Source organism: Rhinolophus ferrumequinum, chromosome 3 (assembly GCF_004115265.2).
Source record: "Rhinolophus ferrumequinum isolate MPI-CBG mRhiFer1 chromosome 3, mRhiFer1_v1.p, whole genome shotgun sequence".
In the NCBI taxonomy this organism is placed as follows: domain Eukaryota; kingdom Metazoa; phylum Chordata; class Mammalia; order Chiroptera; family Rhinolophidae; genus Rhinolophus; species Rhinolophus ferrumequinum.
Genome location: NC_046286.1, coordinates 99781153 through 99797909, shown reverse-complemented (window position 1 = coordinate 99797909; position 16757 = coordinate 99781153). Strand labels below are relative to the sequence as shown.

General features: G+C 49.4%; 1 protein-coding gene across 5 annotated transcripts in view; it reads right to left on the bottom strand.

The window, feature by feature from the left end:
* SYNJ2 (synaptojanin 2) overlaps positions 1-15288 on the bottom strand; it is a 95753-nt gene extending 80465 nt beyond the window's left edge. For 3 of the 5 annotated variants that reach the window (XM_033100822.1, XM_033100832.1, XM_033100828.1), the window contains exon 1: positions 15026-15286. In XM_033100822.1, the coding sequence (XP_032956713.1) occupies positions 15026-15152 (127 nt within the window). In that variant the 5' untranslated portion in view covers positions 15153-15286. Of the gene's footprint in view, positions 1-15025 lie in introns of all 5 variants that reach the window. The other 2 variants (XM_033100839.1, XM_033100827.1) reach the window with 2 other exon arrangements.
* Between the last annotated feature and the right edge of the window lie 1469 nt (positions 15289-16757).

Genomic DNA, 16757 nt, shown 5'->3' with positions numbered 1-16757 from the left:
ACTGGCTATGGTGACCCCTCCTATGTCCTGCTGCAGGTGTGGTTCAAGCCTCAAGCCCCTGACCATGCCCTGACGTTCCCAGCACTAAGCTGGGCTGGGTTGGACCCTGAGCAGGTGTGTCCCCTAGAGGGCAAGGCAAATCTGGGCTCCTCTGGAAGCCTGTGGGGCTGCCCAGAGAGCCAGGGCATTCCCACATGTCTCCTGGGAAAGGGGAGAAGCACAGATGTAAGGGCACAGCTGCGGGGCTGGGAGGGAGGGCTGAGGCTCAGGGAGTGCCGTGTCTGTCATCCGGGACCACCAGGCGTCAATCACAGGAGGGAGGCAGCAAGAAAAAGGGGGGCTTGTGAAGAATCAGCACTCAGCCGGCCCACACGGACCACAGCGCAGCGCGAGGCAGAGCCAGCAGTGCTGGCGCCAGAGTCGTGGCGTGGCCATTTGCGCTTTTCCTTTTGAGAATACTTAGTATATCCTTTGCCAATTTTTCTGTTGAACTCTCTGTCCTTCTTCGTCATCTACAGGTTGCTCTTTTATATACGATGATTATCAATCTTCGGCCCCTTTATATGTTGCAAAGGGTTGTGCACAGTTTCCTTTCAGGCTGTTGCTTGTCTTTCAGCTACATTTACGGTGATATCCCAGGGTTTTAAATTTTGATGTAGTCAAATCTACCAGTCTGACACGGGGTGGAGGAGGAGCCGGGGGCCTTAGGGGGCCCCCAGCGCTGCTTCCACATCTTTGCGCGGGTTATGTGGGTACATTCACTTCGTGAAAATTCATGGAGCTGTACACTTAGAATTTGTTCATTTTTCTACATATGTTATACTACAATTAAAATATTTCTTTAATGTTGTAAAGATTTTGTAGGGTATCCGATGGACACTTATTAGGGAGACCACTTCATGGACGGTGTAGATGCCTGATCACTGCACTGTACGCCTGAAGCTGAAGCTGAACAATAATGAATGTCAACTATAATATATATATAGTCACAGGAGGTGGAGTACAGCATAGGGAATAGAGTTAATGGAATTGTAACAGCATATACGATGTCAGAGGGGTCATAGATTGGGGGCGGGGGGTTATCACTTTGTGAGGGGTATAGATGTCTATTACATTGTTTTGTATACCGAAACTAATAAAAAAAATTTCTTAAATCTGCCAGGCTTTTCATCTTTATCACTTCTGAGTTTTATGCTTTACTTAGGAAGGCTCTTCATACTATAAACTGTGGAAGCTTCTCCTATTATTTTCTTCTAATACTTTGTAAGTTGGATTTCTCTACTCTTAACTCTTAAATACCTCTGGAATTTATTCTAATATATGATACAATGCAGGCTCTAATTTAATTAGATTCTACACGGGTTTAAGAAAACCTTCTTTCCCTTCCGTATGAGAATTTGACATCTGTTGAACTCTCTAGCTCTGGTTCTCTGGAAACCCATAAAGGTAAAATGTCAACTATGTGACTACATGACACGACTTATGGTGAAAATGACTTCAACTGGCAAATTGCTTCTGGATGGGGAAGTACCGTAAATGAATGATAAACCCTGATGGGGACACCGGGCTTGAGGCTCCCTTGAGTGTGACAGCTCTTGGAAGTGGGCATGCCCCTGGGCGAACCCCGGAATCTATACTTTGGGGGTTTTGTAAGGGAGGCAGGGCTCCTGTGGGCACAAGGCTTTAAGCCGGGGAAGAAGCTAGTGACCAACAGATGACTGCTGAGCAGTCACCTGCCTCAACTGCTGCAAAGAGCACTCACTCCCCTGGACGAGGGACAGCGGGCAGCGTGGGGCAGGTGGGCCCAGTGTCCGCCCTTCTCCTTTCTGACCAGCGGGCCCAGGGGACCAGGTCTGGGTGTCCGGCTGAATGAAGGCAGACCCCATGCGGCACTGCTCTGGTCAAGGACACCAACACCACTGACTGGATCCACCTTTCCCTGCCTGACGTAAACGGTCACCTATATAATAGACTAAATGACTCTCCTGAGTGTGCTGTGCTCCCTCGTCTATTCCATTGATCTTTTGCCCAGTGTACCGTTGTTAGGACCTTACAGTATGTTTTACTCTCTGGTAGATCCAGTGTGTCCTCACGATCTTCTTCAAAATCTTCCTGGCTACTTTTGCCATTCCTACATCATTCAGCAGTATTTCCGGAGCCTCTCCTCACACCAGACGTGTTGAGAAGGCAGTGCTCAACAAGACAGACGCCCCCATATTAGTTTCCTAGGGCTGCTGTAGCAAAGCGCCGCAACCTAGGGGGTTAAACCAACGTCAATTTATTGTCTCCCAGTTCTGGAGGCCAGAAGTCCAGCACCCAGGTGTGGCACAGCTGGGCTTCCTCTGAAGGTGCTGGGGGAGGAGACTTCCTGGCCTCCTCCAGCTGCTGGGGCCCAGGCGGTCCTTGGCTGGTGGCAGCAGCACTCTAGTCTCTGCCTCTGTCTTCACATCGCCCTGTTCCTTCTGTGTCTGTGTGTTCACATGGCTCTCCCTCGGCGCGTGTCTGTCTACGTCGCCTCTTCTTGGAAAGACACCAGTCCTAGTGAATTGAGCCCACCCTACTTCAGTACAACCTCATCTTACTTTACATCTTAATTAGGTCTGCAAAGACCCTATTTCCAAACAAGGTCACACTGAGTTATCAGGGGACGCAATGCAACCCACAGCATCTTGCTCCAAGGAGCTTGCATTGTCACCAACAACAGAAGATGCAAGCAAATAAATAAGGTGATTTCGGTGATAAGTGCAACGAAGACAAGAAAACAGACGACAGAACAGAGACAGTTGGGTGTGGAGGCCGTGGGCTAGTAATGCTAGGGTGGTCAGGAAAGTCCCACCCAAGTCACTGGGAGAGGCGGCCAGGCAGAGGTCTGCGGGCAGAGGGCACAGCAAGCACGCACATGCTGTGGCAGGACCCAGTCAGGATCATCGAGGGGACTGAACCCAGGACATGGCGGGAGATGAGGCTGGGGACAGCCCAGGCAGAGAACATAGGCTGTGCAGGCTTGCTTGATCAGGCTGCTGTGTGGGGAATAGGGGGACCCCGGGAGTGGAAGTGGGAGGCTTGTCAGGTAGCGACTGCCAGTCCAAGTGAGAGACGCTACTGGTTGGATTAACGCGGTAGCAGCTTCAACAGGAGAACTGGTGGGTTACATTTTGGAGGTGGCGTGGTCTGGACCTGCTGGAGGATTGGACGGGGTGGAGGGGGAGAGCAGCAGCAGACGGACTTCGAGGTCTTTGTTCTGAGCGTTTGCCCCACCCATATTTGGGTGCCATTGACCAAAATGGAGGCTTACGATAAGAACAGGTTTAAATAAGGGGAGGTGTCCCAGATATACTTTAAAATCAGTCCGTTTTTATACTTAATAAATATAAAGTTTAATATCAAATTCCTGTGGATTGGAATTTAATTGGATTTTACTCAGATACGTGCATTTATAGATTACTTGGAGAAGAACTAACATCTATACATTTTGATGTCCCTATCCCAAGAATAAGGCATACTTTTTCATTTCTTTGGTGTTTCAGTAAAGTTTGATAGCTTTCTTCTTTTAGGCCTTATGCATTTTATTGGGTTTATTCCCAGAAACTGTAGTCACTGGGAATGGAACCTTTTTTTCTCATTCCATACTCTAATTGACTAATGATGGTAAATGGGAAAGCTACCAGGTATTATCTATTTAGCTTGTAAAGCAGCCGCCTTATTAATTCACTACGTCTAATGGCCTGCCACATACCTATCCCCTAGCTCCAACAGATAGCAGCATTTCCCAATCTTATTTCACCTATCCTCCCCTCCCTGCTGCGTGTGTGTGTGTGCGTGCGTGTATCTGTCTAGCTCCTGGAGTACTGACAAACATATGTCAGACATGGTATCATTGCACTCATGGATACTTCAGGGTCTGTCTCCTGGATTTTCTAAGTGTAAAATCGTATCATCTCACCCAAAAGACTTGAGAGAGTTCAGGAGGGGAGAAAAGAGAAGCCACAGAATGGAGCACTCTCCTAGGGCGCCCAGCAGAAAGGTGGTGACTCAACTAACGCCACAAAGTTCATCCTCTAAAGCTCACCGACTTTTCTTACAGAACCACTCCTCAAGTCTTCCTTCTGGGTCTGTGTTCTTTCTTAAGACAAAATTCTACTAAGATCTCAATCACCTCATTTTCCTAACAGCAAACAAGCAGAAACCTAGAGCGGAAGGGTGCTGCTGAAGTCAGATACACACCCTCAAAACCCCCTGTGGTCTGGAGCTATTCCTAGGCAGGCAACGCTATTTCCTTATAATTTCTCACTTCATATATGTGGTCTTACGTAATTTGTTCCTATGCTGTAGGGGTACAAACACCAGTTCCGCAGTTGGATTCAAATTTTATTACCACACAAGTTAGAAGAAAGCCTTTACCGGTAGACTTTCTCCAGGGCAGCCTCCAGCCCACACGGTGCCTTCCAGTGAATTAGAACAGAAAAAAGCACCCCCTCTGGACAGATTCAGACATACAGTCACAGCTTGGAAAGCAGGGCACCGGGCAGGAAACGTGGAGGAACCTCTCCAGAACCTGGCACACAGGCCTAGACCTTCCAGTGTCCCCATCCCAGGGTCCCTGGGGTCTTTGGAATTGTCAATATTTTTAACATCCTAATGGAAATCACACCTCTTCCTTGGTCAATATACAGCAAAACTTTATCGATAGATACAAGGTCTGACAATTAAGTTCGCGAACTCATCCTAGAAAAAGTGCTACACACCTCATTGCTGAATATCACTACAGTCACCTTCGAAGTACTCCCCTTGGGAAGCTATGCACTGACACCAGTGCCTAGTCAAAGCAATTTTGGAACTCTTTTCTGGAATGGCCATCAGAGCTGTCGTCATATTACCCTTGATGTCCTGAACGTCATCAAAATGTCTTCCTTTCAATATTACTTTTATCTTCAGGTAAAGAAAGAAGTCACTGAGAGCCAGATCAGGTGAGTACGGAGGGTGTTCCGACACAGTTACTTGTTTACTGGCTAAAAACTCCCTCACAGACAGTGCTGTGTGAGCTGGTGCATTGTCGTGATGCAAGAGCCATGAATTGTTGGCGAAAAGTTCAGGTCATCTAACTTTTTCATGCAGCCTTTACAGCATTTCCAAATAGTAAACTTGGTTAACTGTTCGTCCAGTTGGTACAAATTCATAATGAATAATCCCTCTGATATCAAAAAAAGTTAGCAACATTATTGCAACAAGTCCATGAACTTAATTGTCACAGCTCATAGATAGACAGACAGACAGATAGATAGATAGATAGATAGATAGATAGATAGATAGATAGATAGATAGATAAAGTTCTGTTACTTCTGATTAAAATCAATTTATACTACTGGACAAAAATCTCTTAGTCCTCACCCCAAAACACTGCTCTTATAGTCTGCCTAGAGAAAAAGTCAAGTAGCCCTTGGAAATGAGAAATAGAAGATTCTGTCCACTAAAGAAACAAAATCTCAGCGTGGAATTCCATCCCTGCTGCTCCACTGCTGGCCCTCCCACACTACCCACACAGATCTGTTCTGACTGCTCCTCCTCCCCTCCAGGTCCGCGGCTCCTCCCCTCTAGTTCCTAAGCTCCTCCCTTCTGGTCACAGGCTCCTCCCCTTCCGGTGGTCTGTAAGAAGACAAGTAGATACACAACGTAGATGGACCTTGTTACAAGGGCCTGGCTCAGGCCTGGGCCGGTGGCAAGTGATTTCCAGCCTTCATTTTCCAATATTCCTTTCTTTATCCACACCATTTAAATGCAAACGAATCCACTGTTGAAACAGGTCGGGACACGAGTGTCATTGTTGTGTTGGGCCCGAGCATGTGGACGGCTTCGGCATCGCACAGCACTCTGACCACTCCTTGCTGCCAGCGGGATCCAGCTGCACTCCACTTGACCTCAGCTTTGCTAAATCGGGAAGCAGGAGCAGCAGAATACTGTCTCCTCTGCTTAAAGAGAGTTTTTCCAACATACAATATTTAACAGCCATGGATAAGATTCATGGTGAAGCTAAGTTCATGCAACCATAGTCAGCTAAAACAGACAGATAAAAAAAGACTGCTCGTGCCCAGACACACAAACTCTCCACTCCAGTCCATATTATTAAAAAAAAAAAAAAAGTTATGCAATTTGATGAAAAGCACAGTTTTAAGAATAGCAATGCATACTAATAAGAATCAGCTAAAGGGACTACTCAAATATCATAGCTTATGGTATTTTAATAAATAACCCTACTTTGTGTTCCTAATTTAAGCTTCAATTGTGAATACTTTTTAAAATCTTTTTGCTGGTTATAGGAAAGGGGCAGAATGAAGGAGAGATATTCCATGCATTTTAATTAATTCATAAGTATCCAATAAAAAATGTATAACATCAGATTCCTAGGTTTAGCTCAGACTTAGAGCTGAACCATCTTAGATTTTATGTTGCCAGATCATTTCTCCAAAAATTCATAATTTGGGGTAGTTAATAATTTTAAGTCGGTGTGTCAAGGGGTGATGTTACTTACTTGCTTATGCTTAGTGTTTAAACTTTGTTTTTTTAAAGACATAAAGAATCTCAGAGTAGAAAAGCAATACAGGTGTTACTCACTTATTTTCAGATTAGGGTTCTGAGGCGTGGAGGGGTTAACGCCCTTCCCCCCAGACCCAAGACAAAGCAGTGTAAGGAGCCAGAGCCAGGAGGAGAAGCAGGTGAAGGGTTTGGAGGAGGCACCTCCACATTCTAGGGGCAGCCCCGAGAACAAGGAAGCAGTTTGCTTTTCCTGAGTAGAGATTACCACCGTCAATCATTAATAAGCCAGCACAAGGTGAAAGCAAAAAGGCAGCAGCCCGTAGAGTTGCCCATGTTCAGTCTGGCCGTTTTCCTAGATCTTGGTGGCTGGCTGCTGGACCATCCAGTCCTCTGCTGGGTCTGAGCGTCAGCTGTGAACACCCTGCCCGCTCCCCACTCCACCCCTCAAATCCCACATCAACACCAAAATGAGAATGAAACCAAGAGTCCTTCTGACTTCCATTAAATTTACTTTTAAATCCTAGCCCTAGAAATCCTCTCTCTCTCTCCTCCTCCTGCCCCCCACTCAGACAGCTGCCCCTACCCCCAGAGGCTCAGCCTTTCCCTCGGGTAACCAGCAGTCCCTGAGGCAGCAGAGGACAGTAGCTGGACCTGACTAACGGTCACATGGTCCCTCTGGCAGCTAAAGACAACATCTTGCCCTAAGTTCCGTTTCAGCTCTTGAGCCCTAAGGTAGAAGGACCCTCCTGGCTACTTTCTCATGACATCAGAGGGACACTGGAAAAGACCTCAGAGCTGTCCTCAAGACCCGAAGAAATGATTCATTACCCTTACCACACCTCTGACCAATCAGCTTCCAACACGACCCCGAAAGCCTAACCCCAGATGTCTCGTGATTTTGCCCCACACAATCTGTAACCCACATGCCACTGGGGAGTCAGTTTGTTTAGAGCACAAGCTCCCTCAATATTAAACTATTTTTTCTTTCTATACTGCAGACTCCTTCTCGTGCATTTCTTTGGGCCAGTGTGTGTAGGCAGGCGGACCCAAGGGAAAACACTGGGATTCTGGTAACAAGAAGAGCATTTGGTGGCCCAAGTTCTGCTCGGCGAGACCTCACACTGCTTTAAAGGACCGGGAAAGTCCCTTTTCATTTCTTATCACCTGTTTTGCCCTCAGACCTTGTCAAGGAGCCAACATGGCAGAAGATGAAGCCCTGTTCTCAGGGAGCACACGGTTGCATTGAAATTACACAAGGAAGAGGGGCAGTCGGAGAAGAGAGCTCAGCGGCTTGTCCTCAGGCCGCACAGGGCTTCCAGGAGGCTGGCCCGGGCGGCGCCCTCACGTCCCAGCGTCTGAGAAGGGAGGAGGCAGAGCAGAAGTGGCATAGATGCAGGAATAGAATTAAGTACCAGCTCCCATGATATTACAGAAGCCTCTCCATGTCCTCAAGAAACTGCTTTAAAATTAAGTTCAGACTTTCGCACTCATACTTTGAAATTGCTCCCCAAAACTGGGTCCCCCAGAAGGTGCTGCCCTGCCCGCCCTCCACAGCTAATGCACTCAAGAGTGACTCCTTCCACCCTGAATCATTTCTGACCCAGGAAGCTTTACAAGCAAACGGCAACCCGCCAGCTTCACATGCCAGGAATGCAGCCTGCGTCTCCCCCAGGACCCGGCCAGATGCATCCAGCCTTTCTGGATGGGGGCCCAGCAGCAGGCCCACACACAACAGAGGCCCAGTGCCCACATTGGGCCCAAAGCACGGTTAAGCCCACCCACTTGGCAGAGCCCCTCCACCCCATCAAACAACAGGGCCAGGAAGACACTCAGGGACCTCTCCCGACTCAAAATCGAGGAGATCTTTGGGATGACACCAGTCCAACATTTCATCTGTTTGACAGTCCCGTTCAGAAGCACGTCCTTGGGAAGTCTGGTGTCTCACTGCTGCCTCGACACCAAGAACCTAGCAGTTCCTTCAGCGCCAGGCTCGGTTCTAGCTGCTGGGGCAGCCACACAGGAGGAGACCCAGCGCTGCCCCAGCTCGGCTGGACCGCAGGAGCGGAGCCCACACTGGTTCACACTCTCTCTCCAAGATCAGGTTTCCCTTTGTAGCAGTGCAGGCACTGCTCGGAGGTGGGTGACTGCTTCTCCAAGCCTGAACGCTCCTCTACAAAAAGGGTCGGACGAAAATCCAGTCGTTCTCCATCACCCGCAGTGACCCTTATCTTCACTGCCTACCCGTGTGCTTTGAAACCCAAGATAAGCAGCAAGACAACGGGACAGACCTGGTCTTTTTCATACAGAAACAGAATTTTCTTTTTTCTGAGAAATGAGATTTTACTAAACATACTCTTGTTCTCTGGCTCCTCCCAGCTCAAATCACAGCTCCTCCTCTACCTCGAGGTAGCAGCTCAGGCAAATCCTTTTTGTTTTCTTTTGAACATTAAAAAAGATGATTTTTATTTTTTAATTATGTTTCACCACCACACTGAAATGATACAGGTTTACTGTGTTATCTCTTTCAATAACATTTTTATGAGAAATTAAATGGAGCTACATATAGAAATGCTTCATTAATCATTGGAAAAGTATGTTCTCATTGTTTCGGGCAAGTTCTCATGCTTCTCTGTGCCTCAAAGTGTAAAATGGAGATGAATCAGTACCTGTTAAATAACACACATAAACCACTTAGAACAGCGCCTGGTATATGATAAGCACCCCATAAACGTTAGCTATGATTATCAAGTTGGACCAAAGTTTATTTAACCAGCTAAAAACTCAAAACAGCTTGCAATGAACATCCTTAAAGCAAAAAGGGCTCCTGATGTGTGAAGATTTCCTGAGATAAATTTCTGCCCCTTAGAATACTGGATCGAGGAAATGCATATTTTTAAAGGTCTTATTGTTGTCAAGAATGACTTACATTTATGGAACAGTGTCCAAAGGCTACTTCCAGCAAATCCTTCAAAGCAATTTCTAGGAAGTGCCTTTACTGGGTCTGTTTCCACACTGACCTTGAGTGCGTGATGATGGAAGCAGAGTCTGTCTCCACAGCCTGGAAACGCTAGCGTAGCTCTGGGGTTTTACTTTCTAGCCTTCGGCATGGTCATGCTGACACCCTTGCCAGCCCACCATTCACCCAGTCCTGCCTGGAAATGCTTCAGGGGCCCAGGCCTCATTCCCAAGTCTGAGTATGGGGCAGTTTCCCAGGCTTCAGGGACACTTCAAGTGGAAAAAAACAAGCAGAAAATATTCCCCATCCTCAGGTGGCAAGGCTGAACCAGTCCAGCAACAGAAGCTGAGCACCAAATCACAAAGGGGCACCTAAGCACCCCAGGACCAGATGCCTCAGAGGTGAGACCCAGACGCACACAGGTGCCCAGAGCAGGCAGCCCTGACATTTTCAGGGTATGAAACACAGTATCAATAGGGCACTGCACCCCACATGTCAAACTACTTTAAAGTTTTAAATCACGCTAACAAACTATTAAACAAAACTTGTGCTATCCTCTTAGCTTGAGAACTACCCCCCGGGAATAACTGGAAAGCCAGGTCCAGGTTGTGGCCAGTGCGGGGAGCCGCCCCCGCCCACCCCGGTGATTTCCACCGAACCCCGCTTTCTGGGTTTCATAGCACCCTGCCAGGGGCCTTGTGCACACACCTGAGGACATGCCAGCCAGTGTGTGCCCGGTTCCACCCACACCCTGCACCTTTGCCACACACCCCGCTCGCAGGGGCTGGAGTGGAGCCACCCCCACCCCGTGCAGTCTGTCGGGGCCCTGGCAAGAGACCTGAGCTGGCCAGAGCAGGTTGGGCACCATGTGTGGAGGTGATTCCAGAGTCTGGAGTAGCTGGAGTGTGGTCCAGAGAGAGAAGCACAAATGGCAGGTGGACATGGCCCCTTGGCCCCACTCGTCATTCGGGTGACAGGCACAAGTCAAAGCCCCTCTTGCCATGGTCTAGGGTCAGAGGGTCCAGACGTCTCCTCCGAGCCCATCAATGACATCCAAGGAGGGGACCCTGCTCTTCCAGGCTGTGGTTTACTCTTCCCATGTGACCACTTTGTTTTTAAAAATGTATCTTGGCCAGAATTTCAGAATCAACTCACACCACCATGGATGGGCCAGCAGGTTTCTGCTGTTGGTCACATTTAAATCCATCAAGTAAAATTTGGACTAAAACACATATACACAAATGCAAGTCAGGGGAAAAAAAAAATTCAAGCCAAATAAATCAAAAGCTTGCTTGGCTTTGAACCAATTACATTTTAGGAGGCTTACTTTTTCATTAAAAACAAACAATACAGGATGGATGACATAGATCTGAAATATATTGATAACTATTGAGGCTACATGACAGGTACATGGGGATTCATTTTTCCTTCCACTTTTGTGCACATGTGAAAATTCTCACCATTAAAGGTCAAAGCCCCTCAAAAGAAGCCTGGCAAGATTTGAAATCATGTTTTTCCTACCAGTGAGTCACAAAACCACAGGGAAAAGCTTGCACTAACCCAGTTTGCGCTTTTGTAAATATTGTGCTGAACAAACCTACAGCTCGGAAAGACGCAGATTTGAGCCATGGAGGCCACCGGGCCGCTGTGGCCCCAGGTCACAGCTCAGTTTTCCCAAGTCAGGAGATTTGGAGCTCTCACCTGGCTCTACCTGTGCTCCGGTCTTAACCCAGGAGAACTGACAGAATGGCCACTCCTTTGATTCTTTCAGATGCTCTTAAGCAAACTGCAAGTCACTGACCAAATAGACCAGGGCCACAAAGCCCGAGAAAGTGACCAAGGCAACAGTTCAGATGAAGCCTTTGGTGGCTCCATGGCCACCTTTCCAGTTCAAGCAAAGTGATACATTGTGGCCTCTAAAGAAACACAGCAGCTGGGAAAACCCAGGCCAGGTGTTTACATAGAAATCTCGCCCCAGAAGCTCCAAGTAATTTAGGGACACTCACTAATTAATTTAATTAAGTCTGCCAAGCCTCCTCCCCACCTGTTCAACAGCAAGGCTGGGGCTGGGGACAGGTAAGGCTGCACGCGCCCTCACGAACACAAGTGCAAACACACGGACACTTGAGGCCGCCCCTCCTGGGAGGCTGTTTGAACAACCATGAACTTTGGAGCATTGGTGCTGGCTCTGGAAATGTGGAAATGGATGAAATGCATGCACAACAGGCACATTTCCTTTAGTCATTTCCACACTAAGTCTAAAAGAGACAACGAGAAAGACAGCACGTACTTTTTGTCCCAATGTACGAAGAAGCGAATGTCTGCGCCCTAAGTTTCTAGTGTGCGCCAAGGGAAATTGTGACATGCTACGGCTTTCCACCTCTACCTGACACGCCTCCTACTACTGAATCAGGTCACAAAGAAAACTTTATAAAAACCTTTGAAATGGGTGCCAATATGTTTGGCTTTTCTGCCTTTGGAATTCCTGTCCTCACTGATCCACATTAAAGACATATACTCCACCTAATTCTTTTAGAAGCAGGCACTGGGAAGTACTCTTTCAGCAACCCTCCTGCTGGCAGGCCAGATGGCCTGGTGTGGAGACTTCTGCAGTCAGGTCGGAACAAAGGGCCGACCCCAGCAATCCACCAATCCGGGGTCATCGGTTTTTCCTAAACTCACAGACGAATTCAAGCCCCTACTATCTCCAAGCACTGCCTGAAAACACGAAGCAGTTGTGAGCCCTTCCACGGAGAGGCCTTTTCAAGTTAGGATCCTTAGGGGGTAAAAGGTGCCTTGAAGAGCTGTGCTTACACTTCTCAGGGCCACCTCACTCTCTGCTGCTCCACAGCATGCATCTGCCACAGAGCTGGGCAGGACTTGGGACCACGAGGTGGCTGGGGAGAAACCACCAGCCACATAGGAACAAGCCCGCCACTTCAGTGTCCCTGCTCTCTCATTCCTCACTGGGGAGACCCATCACAGGAAACCACCGCTGAAGTGTAAAAGGAAGCTGCCTCCCACCTTGAACCTCACAGAAAGGTGACCAGGTCAGGATGCCGCCACCAGCTGTGCCAGCTGCCACAGGTGTACTGTCCCACATAAAAGTAGAGATTGCAACCTTCTGGGGGAAAACAAATGAAAGCACTCCTAACAGTGTCAAGGAAAGGAACGCAAAAAAGCTTGGGAATTTCTAATTCAAAGCCATTCTCGCCAATTTAGGACACTTGAAAAGTTTGAGACAACTTTCTAGTAACAGAAGGCTCTCACAATCCTTCTCAGGCCCAGCAATACCACCAAATGCCATAGCTGCTCTTTAAAAATAGTTTCACTTAAGAAAAAAAGACTTTAGGGGTGTCCGGTTAGCTCAGTTGGTTATAGCCCAGTGCTCTTAACAATAAGGTTGCGGGTTCAATCCCCACATGGGCCACTGTGAACGGCGCCCTCCACAACTAGATTGAAACAACTACTTGACTTGGAGCTGATGGGTCTTGGAAAAACACACTTAAAATAAAAATAAAAATAAAAAAGTTGAAAAAAGAGAAAAACAGACTTTAAAAATTAAGTGGTCAGCCCACGGTCTACTGAAAAATGAATGCTAGGTTAAGTGACAAATACACATGAGTTGAGGATGTGCCCATTGCAATCTTTACACCCTCGGTTCTAGAATCCAGTGTATTGTGTCTCAGCCTCAACTTAATTTCCAAGTGGAAAACATTACTTTCATTAATAATTTTAAAATCTTCACTTTTGAAAAAGTACAGTCTTTTTTTCCATGTGGCTTCGAAGGAACTCTTAAATGTATGAATCTTGCTTAACATTGTAATGCAACTGAAGGACATTTTAATCTCTTTGATGAAGCAATAGCTTTGTACCATGAAATTAATCTCTCAGCTCTAATAAATGTGGTATGAAGTGGACATCTAAAATGGAATGGAAATTTCTGTGGTTTTTCCTCGCAAGACCTTAGCAAATGACCAAACTTGGACTTTTCGGGACCGAGCACAATTTGGAATAATCTGACAATAATTTAATCCACAATTCCCTGCACACTTATGGTGCTGACAACACTGGAGACATTGTTTCAGTAACCAAGTGACTGAAAACAAGCCCATAACTATATGCTAATGAAATTATTAGGGAAGTGGAAATAGAAGAGATGGTCCTTCCAAGACGTATATTCTAATTGAAGAATAGATGTACACAAATGCAAACAAGAGACGAGATAGTTATGAAGTGTGTGGAGGTGAATGCCTCCATCATCCACCTCCTAAAAGACAAGTGACCTTCCTCTGCACTTTGTTTAGTACAAACGAGGGAAAATGGGACAGTTGGACACCAGTTGGGAGCCTACTTTCTCCAGTGTTCAAGTTTAAAGTTCTAACAATCCTACCTGGTTTTACTCACTTTGGTGTTACGTAGGCCTTCTTCATGAATGTTAGCCACAAAACAAGGGACCAGGCGTCCATTCTAGGAAGCCATGCGTTGTATGACATGACAGAAATAGCCGCATAGGAGTCAGATAGAGCTGTGTCACCTTGGGCAAGTTTTTTAGTCTCTTCAGGCCTCAGTTTACTCATCTGTTATATGGGGATAATAGTAGCTCTTTTGTAGAACTGTGAACATTCCATGAGATTGTCTCTAAAGTCTTTGGCACAACACCAGCCTCAAGACTTCCTGAAGTCCACATGTGAAACACACTGGTTTGGCATCTAACATCAAGTACACCAGCATAAAGGTGGAGTCATCAGGAAGTACATTTGCCTCCAAGTTCTACACTTTGCATTACCAACGCGTCTCTGCCAAGTATTTATGTGAGACAAAGCCGCCAAGAGCAGGAAAAGAGGAAGACCAAGTATGAGATGGACTGACTCCTTAGAAGACGCCACTGGTATGAGAGTCTCCAGGAGCCGAGCAGGTGCTGAGGAGGGGACACTGTGGACAAGACTCATTTATAGGGCCCCTCATTACAGGGTCACCAGGAGTCTCAGCCGCACCTAGGAACACACACAATGGTGTCATCAACGGTTTTTTCCGGAGCCAATGTTATGGTCCTTTTGTCCCCATCCCCTCTGGGAGCGAAGGTAGCCAACACAAGCCAATGGGTCTCATCAACAGGTGCAAAAGATAAAGGGCGCCGGGCACACGGTTCGGCTGGCTTCTAAATCAACCCCCTCGGGTCGTCAAGCGTCGGACGGTATCCGGGTCCAGGGCGGGGCATCAAAGGCCCGAGCCGGCTCTGCGGGAACCGAACCCAGCGGCCTGCGTGCAGACGAGCTACCGGGCCGCCGCGCGCACTGGGCGCGCCAGAAGTGCTGTCTGGAGTCCCAACGTGACTTCATTCAAACACGCCACCCCCACCCCCACTCCCCGCTGACACCGCGCCGCCCGCGACTGGTCACCTCGGGGAAGGGAGGTGGCCAAGTCTCTAAGTCTCAGCAAGGCAGGCGCCTTGTCCCCTGGGCGTCCCAGCTCCGGGGCAGGAGAGCGGGGCCGCCGCTCCCGCCCCGGGCCCCCTGCGCGGTCGCAGGCACTCACCGAGTGTGGCCACCGTACCGGCCTCGAAGAGCAGGCAGTCCCTGCGGCCGCGCGCCTCCAGCAGGACGCTGCTGTCCCCCGAGGCGTCCAGCCGCCCGAGCAGCCGCAGCCCTTTGCTCAGAGCCATGAGCGCGGGGGCCGCGAGCGGCCCGGGGGCGAGCAGCCGCCACGGCTCCCCACGCCCGCAACTTCCAGGAGTTTCACTGAGCGCGGAGGCGCGCGGCCCGGCGCAGGCTCCTCCCCGGCAGCCTCCCCGCCGCCTCTTCCTTCTCGGCTCTCGCAGCGCCGCCCCGGGCAGGTGAGGGACGCGGCCGCCTCCCGGCCCAGCGCTCCCCCCAGCGGTGAGGCGGCTGCCGACGCGCGGGAGGCCCGGCGGGCGCGGCTCCGAGGGCGCCCGCGAGGCCCGGCGCCGGCTCCCTGCGTCCCCGGGGCTCGACCGCGGCTAAGCCGGGTGCCGAGGGGACGTCCTCCCTGCGGAGGGCGGTCGCTAGGGAGGAAGATTCCACACATTCCTCGGCGCGGAGGAGGCCGCCGTCCGCGGGGTGCCCTAGCGACCCGGAGATCCTTACGGACGCCCGCCGCCTTATATGGGCAGCCGGGCCCCGCCGGCGCTGCGGGGCTGAAGCCACCCGGCCGCGGTCGCCCTCCTCGGTCCCGCCCTGGGGGCTCGGCCTCCCCCTCTCGTCCACTTCTGCGACCTGGACGAGTCCCTTCAACTCTCTGTGCCTCAGTGGCCCTGCGGGTGAAGCGGGATTAATAATGGCACCTCCTTCGTACATTGCGATGAGGATCGACTTAATCCCCGTGCTTAGTGAGTGCCTTGCGGGTGGAAAGTGTTCGATAATTGTTGCCTTTTTACTAGTTTTGTTGTACGTGAGGGTCCTGCGGTCCACTGTCCACGTCACGCAGAAATTCGGGAGATCAAGGGTGTGTTGTCTCGGAGAGAACGGAGACCACTATGTGACCACTTACCACGTGACCTTGACTTCTCTGAGCCAGCTTTCCTCACCTGCCAGTACCTGTCCACCCCACCCCCACCCTCACCGCCTTTACAGGACCAGTGTGGGGTCAGAAGACTTAGGGCTGAAAGCTTGAGAGGTAAGAAGCAGGGGCAACTGTGAGGTTCTGGCGGGTGCCGGAGCGAGGGGGCTTTTCCCCCCTCTCCCTGCCTGTGCCCTTTGGCTTCCAACTTGGCAAACCCTCCTCCCATTCTGTTGAGCATAATCCCTGACTTAAGGGCAAATAGCAGAATAAGCCAGTTTGTGATCACGCACGTGGACACCAGCGCCTATCTGTGCCCCGACCACTGGCGTAGGTGGCCCATCCCAGGATGACCTCTGAGCCAAGGAAAGGGAGGCAGGGCCCCTCCTGGCACTGGGCTCTATCCCCAATGTCAGGACTCAAGGGGAGGAGCATAGGGGAGAGGGCTGGCCTGCAATCGCCCTCTGGGTGGGTTTGGATGTTTCATTTCCTTCTCTTGTAATGGCGTGTGTGGATAGCCCCCAGAGACCTCCGTCAGGGTGCTTTCAGCAGGCCCCCAAACCAGCCTGGGTCTTCTCTTACTCCATTCTGCTCACACTGAGAAGACTGTGGGTCAAGTTGTTTGTCTTCTGGGCATGTTCCAGAAGGAGCAGAGCCCCCAATACCAAGCAGGACTCTTGCCCTCGTAGACATTTGGGAATGACCAAGAAAGACGAGATATTCAATCCTCTGTGGACAGCCTCCCGATTGA